The 17,167-nt window shown below is 47.1% G+C and overlaps 1 protein-coding gene across 5 annotated transcripts in view; it reads right to left on the minus strand.

Moving 5' to 3' along the window:
• fgfrl1a (fibroblast growth factor receptor like 1a) overlaps positions 1-17,167 on the minus strand; it is a 444,882-nt gene that overhangs the window by 404,754 nt on the left and 22,961 nt on the right. Inside the window, exons 1-2 of one of the 5 annotated variants that reach the window (XM_072497561.1) lie at positions 3,844-4,531; positions 2,436-2,558 (exon numbers count right to left, since the gene is read on the minus strand). In XM_072497561.1, coding sequence (XP_072353662.1) covers positions 2,436-2,499 — 64 coding nt within the window. In that variant the 5' untranslated portion in view covers positions 2,500-2,558; positions 3,844-4,531. Of the gene's footprint in view, positions 1-2,435; positions 2,559-2,973; positions 2,999-3,843; positions 4,541-17,167 lie in introns of those variants that run through there. The other 4 variants (XM_072497562.1, XM_072497560.1, XM_072497558.1 and 1 more) reach the window with 4 other exon arrangements.

Genomic DNA, 17,167 nt, shown 5'->3' on the forward strand with positions numbered 1-17,167 from the left:
CACCGCTGCTGCTTTACAGCGCCACCTGAAACAAAGCAGGGAGGGCCATTCAGCCCATCTCGCTCATTCGCCCCCAAGTCCGCCCTTCGCTCCGGACAAACCCCTGTCCTATTCTCTGACAGCCAGCCCCTTCTCCCATCACACATTCAACTGTGAGGTAACCTCCACAGAGATATAGCTGCATACAGCAAAGGACCATTCAACCCATCTCTGCAAGATCTATTCTATCATGAGATGTGGGTATTGACAAGACCAAGATTGGTTGGCCACCTCGAATTACCCTTGGACTGAGTGGATCTGGTAGGCCAGACCAGGTAAGGATGGAGAATTGAATTACCCAAAGTACATCGGTGAATTAGATGGGTTTAAAATACAAAGACAACCTATAACTTCCTGGTCACCATTCCTCAGGCTGTCTTTCCATTTCCACATTCATTTAGTCAGCTGCTGCGAGTGGGGTTTGAACCGGGATCCCCGGAGCTCTCGTCTGAACGACCAGCCCGGTGACATTAACCACCAGGCCATAGTGTCCCCTCTCCGATCCCCTGCTTTCTCACTCTCCGGGAGGACTCTTCTGAGCAAAGTGTCTTCGTCCCCCCCTCCCCCTCCCACCCCCACCCCCTCCCCTCAGTGAGGGGACTTTCAAACTCCCACTGGAACGACTCTGATCTTCCGAGGAATTCGAGCTGGGAAACATTTCGCTATCCCGGTCGGCATGGCATTCCGACATTCCCGGGAAAAGGGGAAACATACCTCCAGTGGGTAACAAACACGGGGGAATCCCGGTTCATGTCAGTGCCTGCGGATCAGAATCCTTCCCTCTCCCTCCTTGTAATAAAACATTCCCTGCTTCCCACACACTGCACCATTCCCAAACAGGCACCAGACTCGGGATCCTATTCGTGTGAATCACTGTCAGAGAGGCGAAAATAAACTTCGGCCTTAACTTTTTTTTAGCCAAGATGTCAAGCCATTCTCGTCTAGCTACCAGGCGAAACATACAGTGCGGTGTACCTAATCTTCTAACCATCTGCTTCAAACTCCAGCCCTCTCTGCCAACTCGAATCAATGACAGTGAGAATTAGATTGCAAAGTCTTGTTTTTCTTGCAGACCTTGCGGAAGTAGCCTCGAGTTGTCGGCTAGAGTTCTTCCTGCGAATCGAAATCGTCCAATTAAATAATTACTGTTGGTTATCTGTCAGTTTGGTTTAAACCAGTTACAATGGACGGGCTATGCAATCAACACGAGAGGCAGAATTCACATCCGATGTTTATTTAACCTCGGAACTATCCAGTCAGCTCCAACAGTAATTGAACTATAGAGACACAGACAGGCAGGATGAGTGTGTCCTCCGATGTATCTGCTCCCTATTCTTTCAGAATAATCGTCGCTTTTGTTTTTTTTTGGGGGGGGGGGGGGGGTGGGGTGTCGAACATTATAAATCTTGAGGATTTGTGGAGAGCGAATCACCGTGTCCACAGCTCCCTGACTGGCTGGAATACGCGCTCAGTCTAACCACACACAAAGGGAATTCTGACAAGCCCATCAATCCTGCACCACATTCAATCCCAATTGTCCACCTATCCCATCGGCGCGGATTCCAAACCTTCAGCCGCTCCCTCAACCTGGCCACCGCTTGACAATCTTGCTCCATTCATAACTCTCTTCTTTTAAGACTCACTCGCGGAGGCGAATGGAGACAGAAAGAGGGGTGATGGTGAACTCGGTGCTGGAAGGATGTGCTCCAGCAAATAACACCCAACCCCGGTGTCAAATTCATCCCGTCATTTTCCTCATTCACTGAAAGGAAACCTAAGTGACCGGGAAGAATCTGGATCGAATCATTGGGAAAAATGACAACTCCCACGTTTGAGGGGGTGAATGGGACACATCGCACAGGCGATGCTGTTCCTGTCTCACCAAAACACCAAAAGGAGAGGGATTACACCGAGGGGCTGGAGGAGGGGGTGGGGGGGGGGGGGTGTCTCTGCTTCATCCCACCAGGAATGTAATTGTTTTCTTTGTCTCGAGGCTTGAGAACTGGAAACAATCTTGACCATTTTTCACACACACGCTACAACGTCCAGTCCCCAAACTCCCGCGGCGGCGTAAACTTTTCCCACTTTGAAAGCAAGTTGTGGCCGCGAGAGAGAGACAACACTTTGCCGGGTTAGAGAATCGGAAATCAAGGTGTAACTTTTTAGGCCGAAGCAGAATGACATATTCCACACTGGAATCCATCCCTGATATCACTTTCAAGGGATACATTGGAAACTGTAAAGGGAGCGAGTACAAGATTGTTCTCCCTATTTGCCATCAGATTCTCTCCAGAACAGATTGCGAAATTGCCCCGGCCAGGGAGGGAAGCTCAACAGATTCTGGCCAAGGAATTGCCCCCATCGAACCGCAATGGAAAGTCTCCCCAGTTACTCACCCCGAGCGCCGTGTGAGAGCGCAGCAACTCCCCACAGCAAGACAAGGAGCCGGAGAAAATCCATCTCTTCCAAAGCAAAGCAGAACGACGTTCCCTCTCTTTATATTCCTCTCGTTTTCCAGGCTGTAAAGAAATGAAGGAATTGCTGTTTTTGATTTGTTCTGTGTGTCTCCTTTCGCGAGCGAGGGAGGAAATCAACCAGAGCGCGTTGTTAGGATTCACATTTCTATCCACACACAACACACTATTCCACACACAAGCGGACCCGGGGGCTCACAACCTCTCTCCGTTTCGCAAAGTTAACTGCAATTCATCAAACTGTGTAGCGGAGGGTGGCACAAACCCTCACCGGTACAGCAAGGAGCCAGAGGAATCTCGATGTTTAAAATTGTACCTGCCCATTCCTTGGGGGGTGGGGGGGGGCTGCAGTGGGGAGAGGGGCTGAGATTAAATCTGCTCGCGGGACATTTTTTTGCCCAATGTCCATCAATCTCAAAAAAAGAGGCAAATAAAATCACTGGGATCTATCTGACACCACCTTCACTTTTCCTTCAAACTTTTGACTCGATTGCTGGCTCTCGCTGGGTGCCCTGGGGGTACAAAACAAAGTAACGACTGCCTCCAACATGCCATGTAATTACTCATTGTCATTAGTTACAAATTTGCAGCCAAACACACGCTACAAAGTAGGCGAGAGGATTGGCTCTTCAGAGGACAAGAGATGGCCAGGGGCTGTACACATTGGAACGTGCTGTTGGTAATGGGGGACATCATTGCGATGCAAGAAACGGAACTTCTGCCTCTTGCACCCTTCATGTAAACCAACTGGACATTTAGTACCTGTTAAAAAAAAGCGTGGCATACATATCTATACACTCATATGTGCACACACATGGGAAATGGATTCTGCCGCAAAGGCCTGCCTGTCTTATATAGTTTGAGTGAGAAAGGGGTCAATAACACAAGCTGATTGCAAACAACTCTCCCCCTCCCCTCCCCGCCCTGTCTCGAAACAGCCGCTATGTTATCAACAGCTCTGTACACTCATCACATCCACAAACACACACCTCCCGGGTCTGAAGGTAGTGAATGGGGCTTGTGACCTGTGGGGTATCGGACTCCTGCACCGACCTCCGTTACAACTAAATACTGACGGGCGGGAGTATTTAAACAGAAGAAAAACACACACAATCAATCGCAAGAGCAGGATTGTTAACTGAGACACGATATGGACGCGGTTACCATTTCTGAAACTACCTGGGTTTATTATCAACGTTTCTTTTGAGACGGCCGGGCGGGCAAGGTGCAAGTTGTTCTTCATAATCATTACAACCCGGGGATGAGCAAACACAGCGACTCGGGGAGGGTAAAGGTCTGTGACATTCTCACAGTTGGCCGCATCGCTTACCTGCAATTTGCGATGTGAGAACTAGGAGGATCAGAGGTTGCTTCAGACACGGACTTTCCATTTTATATTGTGCAGAGAGAGAGAAAATCAATCACAATCAGTTTGGGAAATCCGGGAGGGTGGGGGTGTCCATCCATGTGCTTGTGCCCCCCTCGGTACCAACGCTTCCCCTGGCACAGAGCAAACTTTGAAGATTAGCAATGGAACGGCGAAGCCAGTGAATGAAAGCCACGCGGGGTGCAGCCCTCACTCGGTCTCAGTTTTATACTGGAAGCGATCAAACTTCCTTCGCCCTCTTGGAGCGATCATTGCTTTGCAAAGCGGCCAGAGCACTTTCTCCCACTCTCTCTCGTGAAAAGGCTGGTCAATTTGCGGCGACCAAGGCAGGGAGAGGGGGGGAGCCCCTGTAAAATCTCTTCCGGTCAGTCACAAGGGAAAGAGAATACCTGAACTCTCCGATTGGCAGCTCCTTCCAGGTTTTTTGTTTGCACAGTGACAGTTGGAGAGAGAGTTTTGCAACTTGACTCTGAGCTCGCCAACAAACTGAATAAAATGACTGCCCAGCGATCGATGAACGAACGGGTCTACCTACTGCTGCAGCCTGCCGTCTCCTCAGCCCCCCACCCTGTGCAGCGTGCGTTTGTTTAAAGCACTGTGCTGCACACTGGAAGCTGGAGGCCGGCCTTTCTGCCTCTCCCGGGGAAAGGCTACAAGCAAGTCACTTTCAGCAGGCAAAATTCTGAGCCAATCAGCGGCGAGCTGAAACTGACAGACTGGAGCTCGGGCCGGACCTCCTGTCTGTCAGCAAGAGCCCTGGAAATACAGCAATCTCTCCACCCCGCCCCCCCCCCCCCCCCCTCACAAAACATACAATAATTCACAGAGCAACCTCTCACACACACTAATACGCACAGCAACCTCTCTCACACACTAACACACACGCACGCAGCAACCTGTCGCACACACTAATACACACACACAGCAACCTCTCTCACACACTGATACACACAGACAGCAACCTCTCTCACACACTAATACACACAGCAACCTCTCACACACACTAACACACACACAACCTCCCTCACACACTAATACACACACACAACAACCTCTCTCACACACTAATACACACACAGCAACCACTCTTGCACACTAATACACACAGCAACCTCTCACACACACTAATAGACACACACAGCAACCTCTCTCACACACTAATACACACAGCAACCTCTCTCACACACTAATACACACAGCAACCTCTCACACACACTTACACACACACAACCTCCCTCACACACTAATACACACACACAACAACCTCTCTCACACATTAATACACACACAGCAACCACTCTTGCACACTAATACACACAGCAACCTCTCACACACACTAATAGACACACACAGCAACCTCTCACACACACTAGTACGCACAGCAACCTCTCACACACTAATACACACAGCAACCTCTCACACACACTAATACACACAACAACCTCTCACACACGAATACACGCACACAGCAACCTCTCACACACACTAATACACACAGCAACCTCTCACAGACTAATACACACAGCAACGTCTCTAACACACACTAATACACACAGCAACCTCTCACACATGACACACAGCAACCTATCACACACGCTAATACACACAACAACCTCTCTCACACACTAATACACACATCAATCTCTCACACATTAATACACACACACAGCAACCTCACACACTAATACACACACATTACGGCCTCTCATACACTAATACACATAGCAACCTCACACACACTAATACACACACACAACAATCTATCTCACACACTAATACATATGGCAACCTCTCTCACACATTAATACACACACACAGCAACCTCACTCACACACTGATACACACAGCAACCTCTCTCACACCCTAATACACACACACAGCAAGCTTTCACACTCACTAATACATATAAACAGCAACCTCTTACAGACACTAATACACACAATATCTCTCACACATTAATACACACAGCAATCTCCCACCCACACTAATATACACACACAGAAACCTCTCTCACACACTAATAAACACACACAGCAACCTCTCTCACACATCAATACGCACACACAGCAACCTCTCTCACACACTCATACACATAATGTGGAGATGCCGGCGTTGGACTGGGGTGAGCACAGTACGAAGTCTTACAACACCAGGTTAAAGTCCAACAGGTTTGTTTCGATGTCACTAGCTTTCGGAGCGCTGCTCCTTCCTCAGGTGAATGAAGAGGTCTGTTCCAGAAACACATTCCTAGCATTGTTTGGCATCTTTGAATTTGTCTATATATGTGTTTCTGGAACAGACCTCTTCATTCACCAGAGGAAGGAGCAGCGCTCCGAAAGCTAGTGACATCGAAACAAACCTGTTGGACTTTAACCTGGTGTTGTAAGACTTTGTACTCATACACATACACAGCAACCTCTCTCACACACTAATACACACAGCAACCTCTCTCACACTAATACACACAGCAACCTCACACACACACTAATACACACACACAGCAACCTCACTCACACACTAATATACACAGCAACTTCTCTCACACACTGATACACACACAGCAATCTCTCACACACTAATACACCCACACAGCATCCTCTCTCATACACAAATACACACAGCAACCTCTCTCACACACTAATACACACACAGCAACGTCTCTCACAAACCCATACACACACACAGCAACCTCTCACAAACACTAATACACACACACAGGAACCTCTCTCACACACTAATATACACAGCAACCTCTCTCACACACTAATACACACAGCAACGTCTCTCACAAACCCATACACACACACAGCAACCTCTCACAAACACTAATACACACACACAGGAACCTCTCTCACACACTAATACACACAGCAACCTCTCTCACACAATAATACACACAGCAACCTCGCACACACACACTAATACATACACACAGCAACCTCACTCACACACTAATGTACACAGCAACCTCTCTCACACACTGATACACACACATCAACCTCTTTCACACACTAATACACACAGCAACGACCCCCACACACTCAGACACACAGCAACCTCACACACACACTAAGACACACATACAGCAACCTCTCTCACACACTAATACACACAGCAACCTCTCTCACACACTAATACACACAGCAACCCCTCTCACACACTAATACACACAGCAACCTCTCTCACACACTAATACACACATACAGCAACCTTTCTCACACACTAATACACACACACAGCAACCTCTCACACACACGAATACACACAACAACCTCCCACACACTAATACACACACACAGCAACATCTCACGCACACTAATACACACAGCAACCTCACACACACCCTAATACATACACGCAGCAACCTCAATCACACACTAATATACACAGCAACCTCTCTCACACACTGATACACACACATCAACCTCTTTCACACACTAATACACACAGCAACCTCTCTCACACACTAATACACACAGCAACGTCCCCCACACACTCAGACACACACACAGCAACCTCTCACACACACTAATACACACACAGCAACCTCTCACACACACTAATACACAGACACAGCAACCTCTCTCACACACTAATACACACAGCAACCTCTCTCACACTAATACACACAGCAACCTCACACACACACTAATATACACACACAGCAACCTCACTCACACACTAATACACACAGCAACCTCTCTCGCACACTAATACACACATACAGCAACCTTTCTCACACACTAATACACACACACAGCAACCTCTCACACACACGAATACACACAACAACCTCCCACACACTAATACACACACACAGCAACATCTCACGCACACTAATACACACACACAGCAACATCTCTCACACACTAATACACACACACAGCAACTTCTCTCACACACTAATACACACACACACAGCAACCTCTCTCACACACTAATACACACAGCAACCTCTCTCACACACTAATACACACAGCAACCTCTCTCACACACTAATACACACAGCAACCCCTCTCACACACTAATACACACAGCAACCTCTCTCACACACTAATACACACAGCAACCTCACACACACACTAATACATACACGCAGCAACCTCACTCACACAATAATATACACAGCAACCTCTCTCACACACTGATACACACACATCAACCTCTTTCACACACTAATACAGACAGCAACCTCTCTCACACACTAATACACACAGCAACGTCCCCCACACACTCAGACACACACACAGCAACCTCTCACACACACTAGTACACACAGAGCAACCTCTCACACACACTAATACACAGACACAGCAACCTCTCTCACACACTAATACACACATCAACCTCTCTCACACTAATACACACAGCAACCTCACACACACACTAATACACACACACAGCAACCTCACTCACACACTAATACACACAGCAACCTCTCTCGCACACTAATACACACATACAGCAACCTTTCTCACACACTAATACACACACACAGCAACCTCTCACACACACGAATACACACAACAACCTCCCACACACTAATACACACACACAGCAACATCTCACGCACACTAATACACACACACAGCAACATCTCTCACACACTAATACACACACACAGCAACTTCTCTCACACACTAATACACACACACACAGCAACCTCTCTCACACACTAATACACACAGCAACCTCTCTCACACACTAATACACACAGCAACCTCTCTCACACACTAATACACACAGCAACCTCTCTCACACACTAATGCACACAGCAACCTCTCTCACACACTAACACACAACAACCTCCCTCACAAACTAATACACACACACAGCAACCACTCTTGCACACTAATACACACAGCAACCTCTCTCACACACTAATACACACAGCAACGTCTCTCACACACACTAGTACGCACAGCAACCTCTCACACACTAATACACACAGCAACCTCTCACACACACTAATACACACAACAACCTTGATCTTGGTTGAAACCAGATCTTGGTTGAAAGTTAGAGGGATGGCAGGGAAGGGAGTGCAATGTTCCTCCTGCAAGATGTTTGAGGTGAGGGATGCCGTTAGTGTCCCTGCTGATTTTACCTGCAGGAAGTGCTGCCATCTCCAGCTCCTCCAAGACCGAGTTAGGGAACTGGAGCTGGAGTTGGAAGAACTTCGGATCATTCGGGACGCAGAGGGGGTCATAGATAGCAGCTTTGGGGAATTAGTTACACCAAAGATTGGAGATAGATGGGTAACTGTAAGAAGGACTGGGAAGAAGCAGTCAGTGCAGGGATCCCCTGCGGTCGTTCCCCTGAGAAACACGTATACCGCTTTGGTACTTGTGGGGGGGGGGGGGGGGACCTACCTGGGGTAAGCCATGGGGTACGGGCCTCTGGCACGGAGTCTGTCCCTGTTGCTCAGAAGGGAAGGGGGGAGAGGAGCAGAGCATTAGTAATTGGGGACTCGATAGTCAGGGGCACAGATAGGAGATTTTGTGGGAGCGTGAGAGACTCACGTTTGGTATGTTGCCTCCCAGGTGCAAGGGTACGTGATGTCTCGGATCGTGTTTTCCGGGTCCTTAAGGGGGAGGGGGAGCAGCCCCAAGTCGTGGTCCACATTGGCACTAACGACATAGGTAGGATAGGGGACAAGGATGTCAGGCAGGCTTTCAGGGAGCTAGGATGGAAGCTCAGAACTAGAACAAACAGAGTTGTTATCTCTGGGTTGTTGCCCGTGCTACGTGATAGTGAGATGAGGAATAGGGAGAGAGAGCAATTAAACACGTGGCTACAGGGATGGTGCAGGCGGGAGGGATTCAGATTTCTGGATAACTGGGGCTCTTTCTGGGGAAGGTGGGACCTCTACAGCCAGGATGGTCTACATCTGAATCTGAGGGGCACAAATATCCTGGGGGGGAGATTTGTTAGTGCTCTTTGAGGGGGGTTTAAACTAATGCAGCAGGGGCATGGGAACCTGGATTGTAGTTTTAGGGTACGGGAGAATGAGAGTATAGAGGTCAGGAGCACAGATTTGACTTCGCAGGAGGGGGGCCAGTGTTCAGGTAGGTGGTTTGAAGTGTGTCTACTTCAATGCCAGGAGTATACGAAATAAGGTAGGGGAACTGGCAGCATGGGTTGGTACCTGGGACATCGATGTTGTAGCCATTTCGGAGACATGGATAGAGCAGGGACAGGAATGGATGTTGCAGGTTCCGGAGTTTAGGTGTTTTAGTAAGCTCAGAGAAGGAGGCAAAAGAGGGGGAGGTGTGGCGCTGCTAGTCAAGAGCAGTATTACGGTAGCGGAGAGGATGCTAGATGGGGACTCATCTTCTGAGGTAGTATGGGCTGAGGTTAGAAACAGGAAAGGAGAGGTCACCCTGTTGGGAGTTTTCTATAGGCCTCCAAATAGTTCTAGGGAAGTAGAGGAAAGGATGGTGAGGATGATCCTGGATAAGAGCGAAAGTAACAGGGTAGTTATTATGGGAGACTTTAACTTTCCAAATATTGACTGGAAAAGATATAGTTCGAGTACATTAGATGGGTCGTTTTTTGTACAGTGTGTGCAGGAGGGTTTCCTGACACAATATGTTGACAGGCCAACAAGAGGCGAGGCCACGTTGGATTTGGTTTTGGGTAATGAACCAGGCCAGGTGTTGGATTTGGAGGTAGGAGAGCACTTTGGGGACAGTGACCATAATTCGGTGACGTTTACGTTAATGATGGAAAGGGATAAGTATACACCGCAGGGCAAGAGTTATAGCTGGGGGAAGGGCAATTATGATGCCATTAGACGTGACTTGGGGGGGATAAGGTGGAGAAGTACGCTGCAAGTGTTGGGCACACTGGATAAGTGGAGCTTGTTCAAGGATCAGCTACTGCGTGTTCTTGATAAGTATGTACCGGTCAGGCAGGGAGGAAGGCGTAGAGCGAGGGAACCGTGGTTTACCAAAGAAGTGGAATCTCTTGTTAAGAGGAAGAAGGAGGCCTATGTGAAGATGAGGTATGAAGTTTCAGTTGGGGCGATGGATAGTTACAAGGTAGCGAGGAAGGATCTAAAGAGAGAGCTAAGCCGAGCAAGGAGGGGACATGAGAAGTATTTGGCGGGTAGGATCAAGGAAAACCCAAAAGCTTTCTATAGGTATGTCAGGAATAAGCGAATGACTAGGGTAAGAGTAGGACCAGTCAAGGACAGGGATGGGAAGTTGTGTGTGGAGTCTGAAGAGATAGGCGAGATACTAAATGAATATTTTTCGTCAGTATTCACTCAGGAAAAAGATAATGTTGTGGAGGAGAATGCTGAGACCCAGGCTATTAGAATAGATGGCATTGAGGTACGTAGGGAAGAGGTGTTGGCAATTCTGGACAGGCTGAAAATAGATAAGTCCTCGGGGCCTGATGGGATCATAGATTATCATAGAATTTACAGTGCAGAAGGAGGCCATTCAGCCCATCGAGTCTGCACCGGCTCTTGGAAAGAGCACCCTACCCATTTATCCTAGGATTCTCTGGGAGGTCAGGGAAGAGATTGCTGGACCGTTGGCTTTGATTTTTATGTCATCATTGGCTACAGGAATAGTGCCAGAGGACTGGAGGATAGCAAATGTGGTCCCTTTGTTCAAAAAGGGGAGCAGAGACAACCCCGGCAACTATAGACCGGTGAGCCTCACGTCTGTAGTGGGTAAAGTCTTGGAGGGGATTATAAGAGACAAGATTTATAATCATCTAGATAGGAATAATATGATCAGGGATAGTCAGCATGGCTTTGTGAAGGGTAGGTCATGCCTCGCAAACCTTATCGAGTTCTTTGAGAAGGTGACTGAACAGGTAGACGAGGGTAGAGCAGTTGATGTGGTGTATATGGATTTCAGTAAAGCGTTTGATAAGGTTCCCCACGGTAGGCTATTGCAGAAAATACGGAGGCTGGGGATTGAGGGTGATTTCGAGATGTGGATCAGAAATTGGCTAGCTGAAAGAAGACAGAGGGTGGTGGTTGATGGGAAATGTTCAGAATGGAGTTCAGTTGCAAGTGGCGTACCACAAGGATCTGTTCTGGGGCCGTTGCTGTTTGTCATTTTTATCAATGACCTAGAGGAAGGCGCAGAAGGGTGGGTGAGTAAATTTGCAGACGACACTAAAGTCGGTGGTGTTGTCGACAGTGTGGAAGGATGTAGCAGGTTACAGAGGGACATAGATAAGCTGCAGAGCTGGGCTGAGAGGTGGCAAATGGAATTTAATGTAGAGAAGTGTGAGGTGATTCACTTTGGAAGGAATAACAGGAATGCAGAATATTTGGCTAATGGTAAAGTTCTTGGAAGTGTGGAAGAGCAGAGGGATCTAGGTGTCCATGTACATAGATCCCTGAAAGTTGCCACCCAGGTTGATAGGGTTGTGAAGAAGGACTATGGAGTGTTGGCCTTTATTGGTAGAGGGATTGAGTTCTCGGAGTCAGGAGGTCATGTTGCAGCTGTACAAAACTCGGGTACGGCCGCATTTGGAGTATTGCGTACAGTTCTGGTCACCGCATTATAGGAAGGACGTGGAGGCTTTGCAGCGGGTGCAGAGGAGATTTACCAGGATGTTGCCTGGTATGGAGGGAAAATCTTATGAGGAAAGGCTGATGGACTTGAGGTTGTTTTCGTTGGAGAGAAGAAGGTTAAGAGGAGACTTAATAGAGGCATACAAAATGATCAGGAGGTTAGATAGGGTGGACAGTGAGAGCCTTCTCCCACGGGTGGAAATGGCTGGCACGAGGGGACAAAGCTTTAAACTGAGGGGTAATAGATATAGGACAGAGGTCAGATGTAGGTTCTTTACGCAAAGAGTGGTGAGGCCGTGGAATGCCCTACCTGCACCAGTAGCGAACTCGCCAACATTGAGGGCATTTAAAAGTTTATTGGATAAGCATATGGATGATAATGGCATAGTGTAGGTTAGATGGCTTTTGTTTCGGTGCAACATCGTGGACCGAAGAGCCTGTACTGCGCTGTATCGTTCCATGTTCTATAAACTCTCACACACTAATACACGCACACAACAACCTCACACACACAGTAATACACACACAAAGCAACCTCTCACACACACTAATACACACACACAGCAACCTCTCTCACACACTAATACACACACACGGCAACCTCTCACACACACTAATACACACAGCAACCTCTCACAGACTAATACACACAGCAACGTCTCTAACACAAACTAATACACACAGCAACCTCTCACACACTAATACACACACACAACAATCTATCTCACACACTAATACATATGGCAACCTCTCTCACACAATAATACACACACACAGCAACCTCTCTCACACGCTGATACACACAGCAACCTCTCTCACACCCTAATACACACACACAGCAAGCTCTCACACGCACTAATACATATACACAGCAACCTGTTACAGACACTAATACACACAATATCTCTCACACATTAATACACACAGCAATCTCCCACCCACACTAATATACACACACAGAAACCTCTCTCACACACTAAGAAACACACACAGCAACATCTCTCACACATTAATACGCACACACACCAACCTCTCTCTCACACTCATACACAGCAACCTCTCACACGCACTAATACACACACACAGCAACCTCTCTCACACAGTAATACACACAGCAACCTCTCTCACACTAATACACACAGCAACCTCACACACATTAATACACACACACAGCAACCTCACTCACACACTAATATACACAGCAACTTCTCTCACACACTGATACACACACAGCAATCTCTCAAACACTAATACACACACACAGCATCCTCCCTCATACACAAATACACACAGCAACCTCTCTCACACACTAATACACACAGCAACGTCTCTCACAAACCCACACACACACACAGCAACCTCTCACAAACACTAATACACACCACAGGAACCTCCCAGTCACACTAATACACACAGCAACCTCTCTCACACACTAATACACACAGCAACCTCACGCACACACTAATATACACAGCAATCTCTCTCAAACACTGATACACACACAGCAACCTCTTTCACACACTAATACACACAGCAACGTCTCCCACACACTCATATACACACACAGCAACCTCTCGCACACACTAATGCACACACACAGCAACCTCTCACACACACTAATACACAGACACAGCTACCTCTCACACACACTAATACACACAGCAACCTCTCTCACACTAATACACACAGCAACCTCTCATACACACTAATACACACAGCAACCTCTCACACACACTAATGCACACACACAGCAACCTCTCACACACACTAATACACAGACACAGCAACCTCTCTCACACACTAATACACACAGCAACCTCTCACACACTAATACACACAGCAACCTCACACACACACTAATACACACACACAGCAACCTCACTCACACACTAATATACACAGCAACCTCTCTCACACACTGATACACACACAGCAACCTCTTTCACACACTAATACACACACCAACCTCTCTCACACACTAACAAACACACACAGTAACCTCTCTCTTACACGAATACACACACAGCAACCTATCTCACACACTAATACACACAGCAACGTCTCCCACACACTCATACACACACACAGCAACCTCTCTCACACACTAATGCACACACACACAACCTCTCACACATACTAATACACACACACAGCAATCCCTCTCACACACAAATACACACAGCAACCTCTCTCACACTAATACACACAGCAACCTCACACACACACTAATACACACACCAACCGCTCTCACACACTAATACACAGAGCAACCTCTCTCACACACTAATACACACAGCAACGTCTCCCACACACTCATACACACACACACAGCAACCTCTCATACACACTAATACACACACACACAACCTCTCACACACACTAATACACACACAAAGCAACCTCTCTCACACACTAATATACACAGCAACCTCTGTCACACACTGATACACACACAGTAACCTCTTTCACACACTAATACACACACCAACCTCTGTCACACAGTAATACACACAGCAACCTCTCTCGCACACTAATACACAAACACAGCAACCTCTCTCACACACTAATACACACACACAGCAACCTCTCTCACACACTAATACACACAGCAACCTCTCTCACACTAATACACACAGCAACCTCACACACACTAAGACACACACACAGCAACCTCACTCACACACTAATATACACAGCAACTTCTCTCACACACTGATACACACACAGCAATCTCTCACACACTAATACACACACACAGCATCCTCCCTCATACACAAATACACACAGCAACCTCTCTCACACACTAATACACACAGCAACGTCTCTCACAAACCCACACACACACAGCAACCTCTCTCACACACTAATACACACAGCAACGTCTCTCACAAACCCACACACACACAGCAACCTCTCACAAACACTAATACACACCACAGGAACCTCACAGTCACACTAATACACACAGCAACCTCTCTCACACACTAATACACACAGCAACCTCACGCACACACTAATATACACAGCAACCTCTCTCAAACACTGATACACACACAGCAACCTCTTTCACACACTAATACACACAGCAACGTCTCCCACACACTCATATACACACACAGCAACCTCTCACACACACTAATGCACACACACAGCAACCTCTCACACACACTAATACACAGACACAGCTACCTCTCACACACACTAATACACACAGCAACCTCTCTCACACTAATACACACAGCAACCTCTCATACACACTAATACACACAGCAACCTCTCACACACACTAATGCACACACACAGCAACCTCTCACACACACTAATACACAGACACAGCAACCTCTCTCACACACTAATACACACAGCAACCTCTCACACACTAATACACACAGCAACCTCACACACACACTAATACACACACACAGCAACCTCACTCACACACTAATATACACAGCAACCTCTCTCACACACTGATACACACACAGCAACCTCTTTCACACACTAATACACACACCAACCTCTCTCACACACTAACAAACACACACAGTAACCTCTCTCTTACACGAATACACACACAGCAACCTATCTCACACACTAATACACACAGCAACGTCTCCCACACACTCATACACACACACAGCAACCTCTCTCACACACGAATGCACACACACACAACCTCTCACACATACTAATACACACACACAGCAACCCCTCTCACACACAAATACACACAGCAACCTCTCTCACACTAATACACACAGCAACCTCACACACACACTAATACACACACCAACCGCTCTCACACACTAATACACACAGCAACGTCTCCCACACACTCATACACACACACAGCAACCTCTCATACACACTAATACACACACACACAACCTCTCACACACACTAATACACACACAAAGCAACCTCTCTCACACACTAATATACACAGCAACCTCTCTCACACACTGATACACACACAGCAACCTCTTTCACACACTAATACACACACCAACCTCTGTCACACACTAATACACACAGCAACCTCTCTCGCACACTAATACACAAACACAGCAACCTCTCTCACACACTAATACACACACACAGTAACCTCTCTCACACACTAATACACAGCAACCTCTCTCACACACTAATACACACAGCAACCTCTCTCGCACACTAATACACATACACAGCAACCTCACACACACTAATAAAAACAGCAACCTCTCACACACACTAATAAACTCAGCAACCTCTCTCAGACACTAATACACACACAGCAACCTCTCTCACATACTAATACACACAGCAACCTCTCACACACACTAATACACACAGAGCAATCTCTCACACACTAATACACACACACAGCATCCTCTCTCATACACAAATACACACAGCAACCTCTCTCAAACACTAATACACACTGCAACATCTCTCACATACCCATACACACACAGCAACCTCTCACAAACACGAATACACAGACACTGCAACCTCTCTCACACACTAATACACACAGCAACCACTCTCACACACTAATACACACAGCAACCTCACACACACACTAATACACACATACAGCAACCTCACTCACACACTAATATACACAGCAACCTCTCTCACACACTAATACACACAGCACCCTCTTTCACACACTAATACACACACACAGCATCCTCTGGCATACACAAATACACACAGCAACCTCTCTCAAACACTAATACA

Source organism: Scyliorhinus torazame, chromosome 3 (genome assembly GCF_047496885.1).
Source record: "Scyliorhinus torazame isolate Kashiwa2021f chromosome 3, sScyTor2.1, whole genome shotgun sequence".
NCBI classification, from domain to species: domain Eukaryota; kingdom Metazoa; phylum Chordata; class Chondrichthyes; order Carcharhiniformes; family Scyliorhinidae; genus Scyliorhinus; species Scyliorhinus torazame.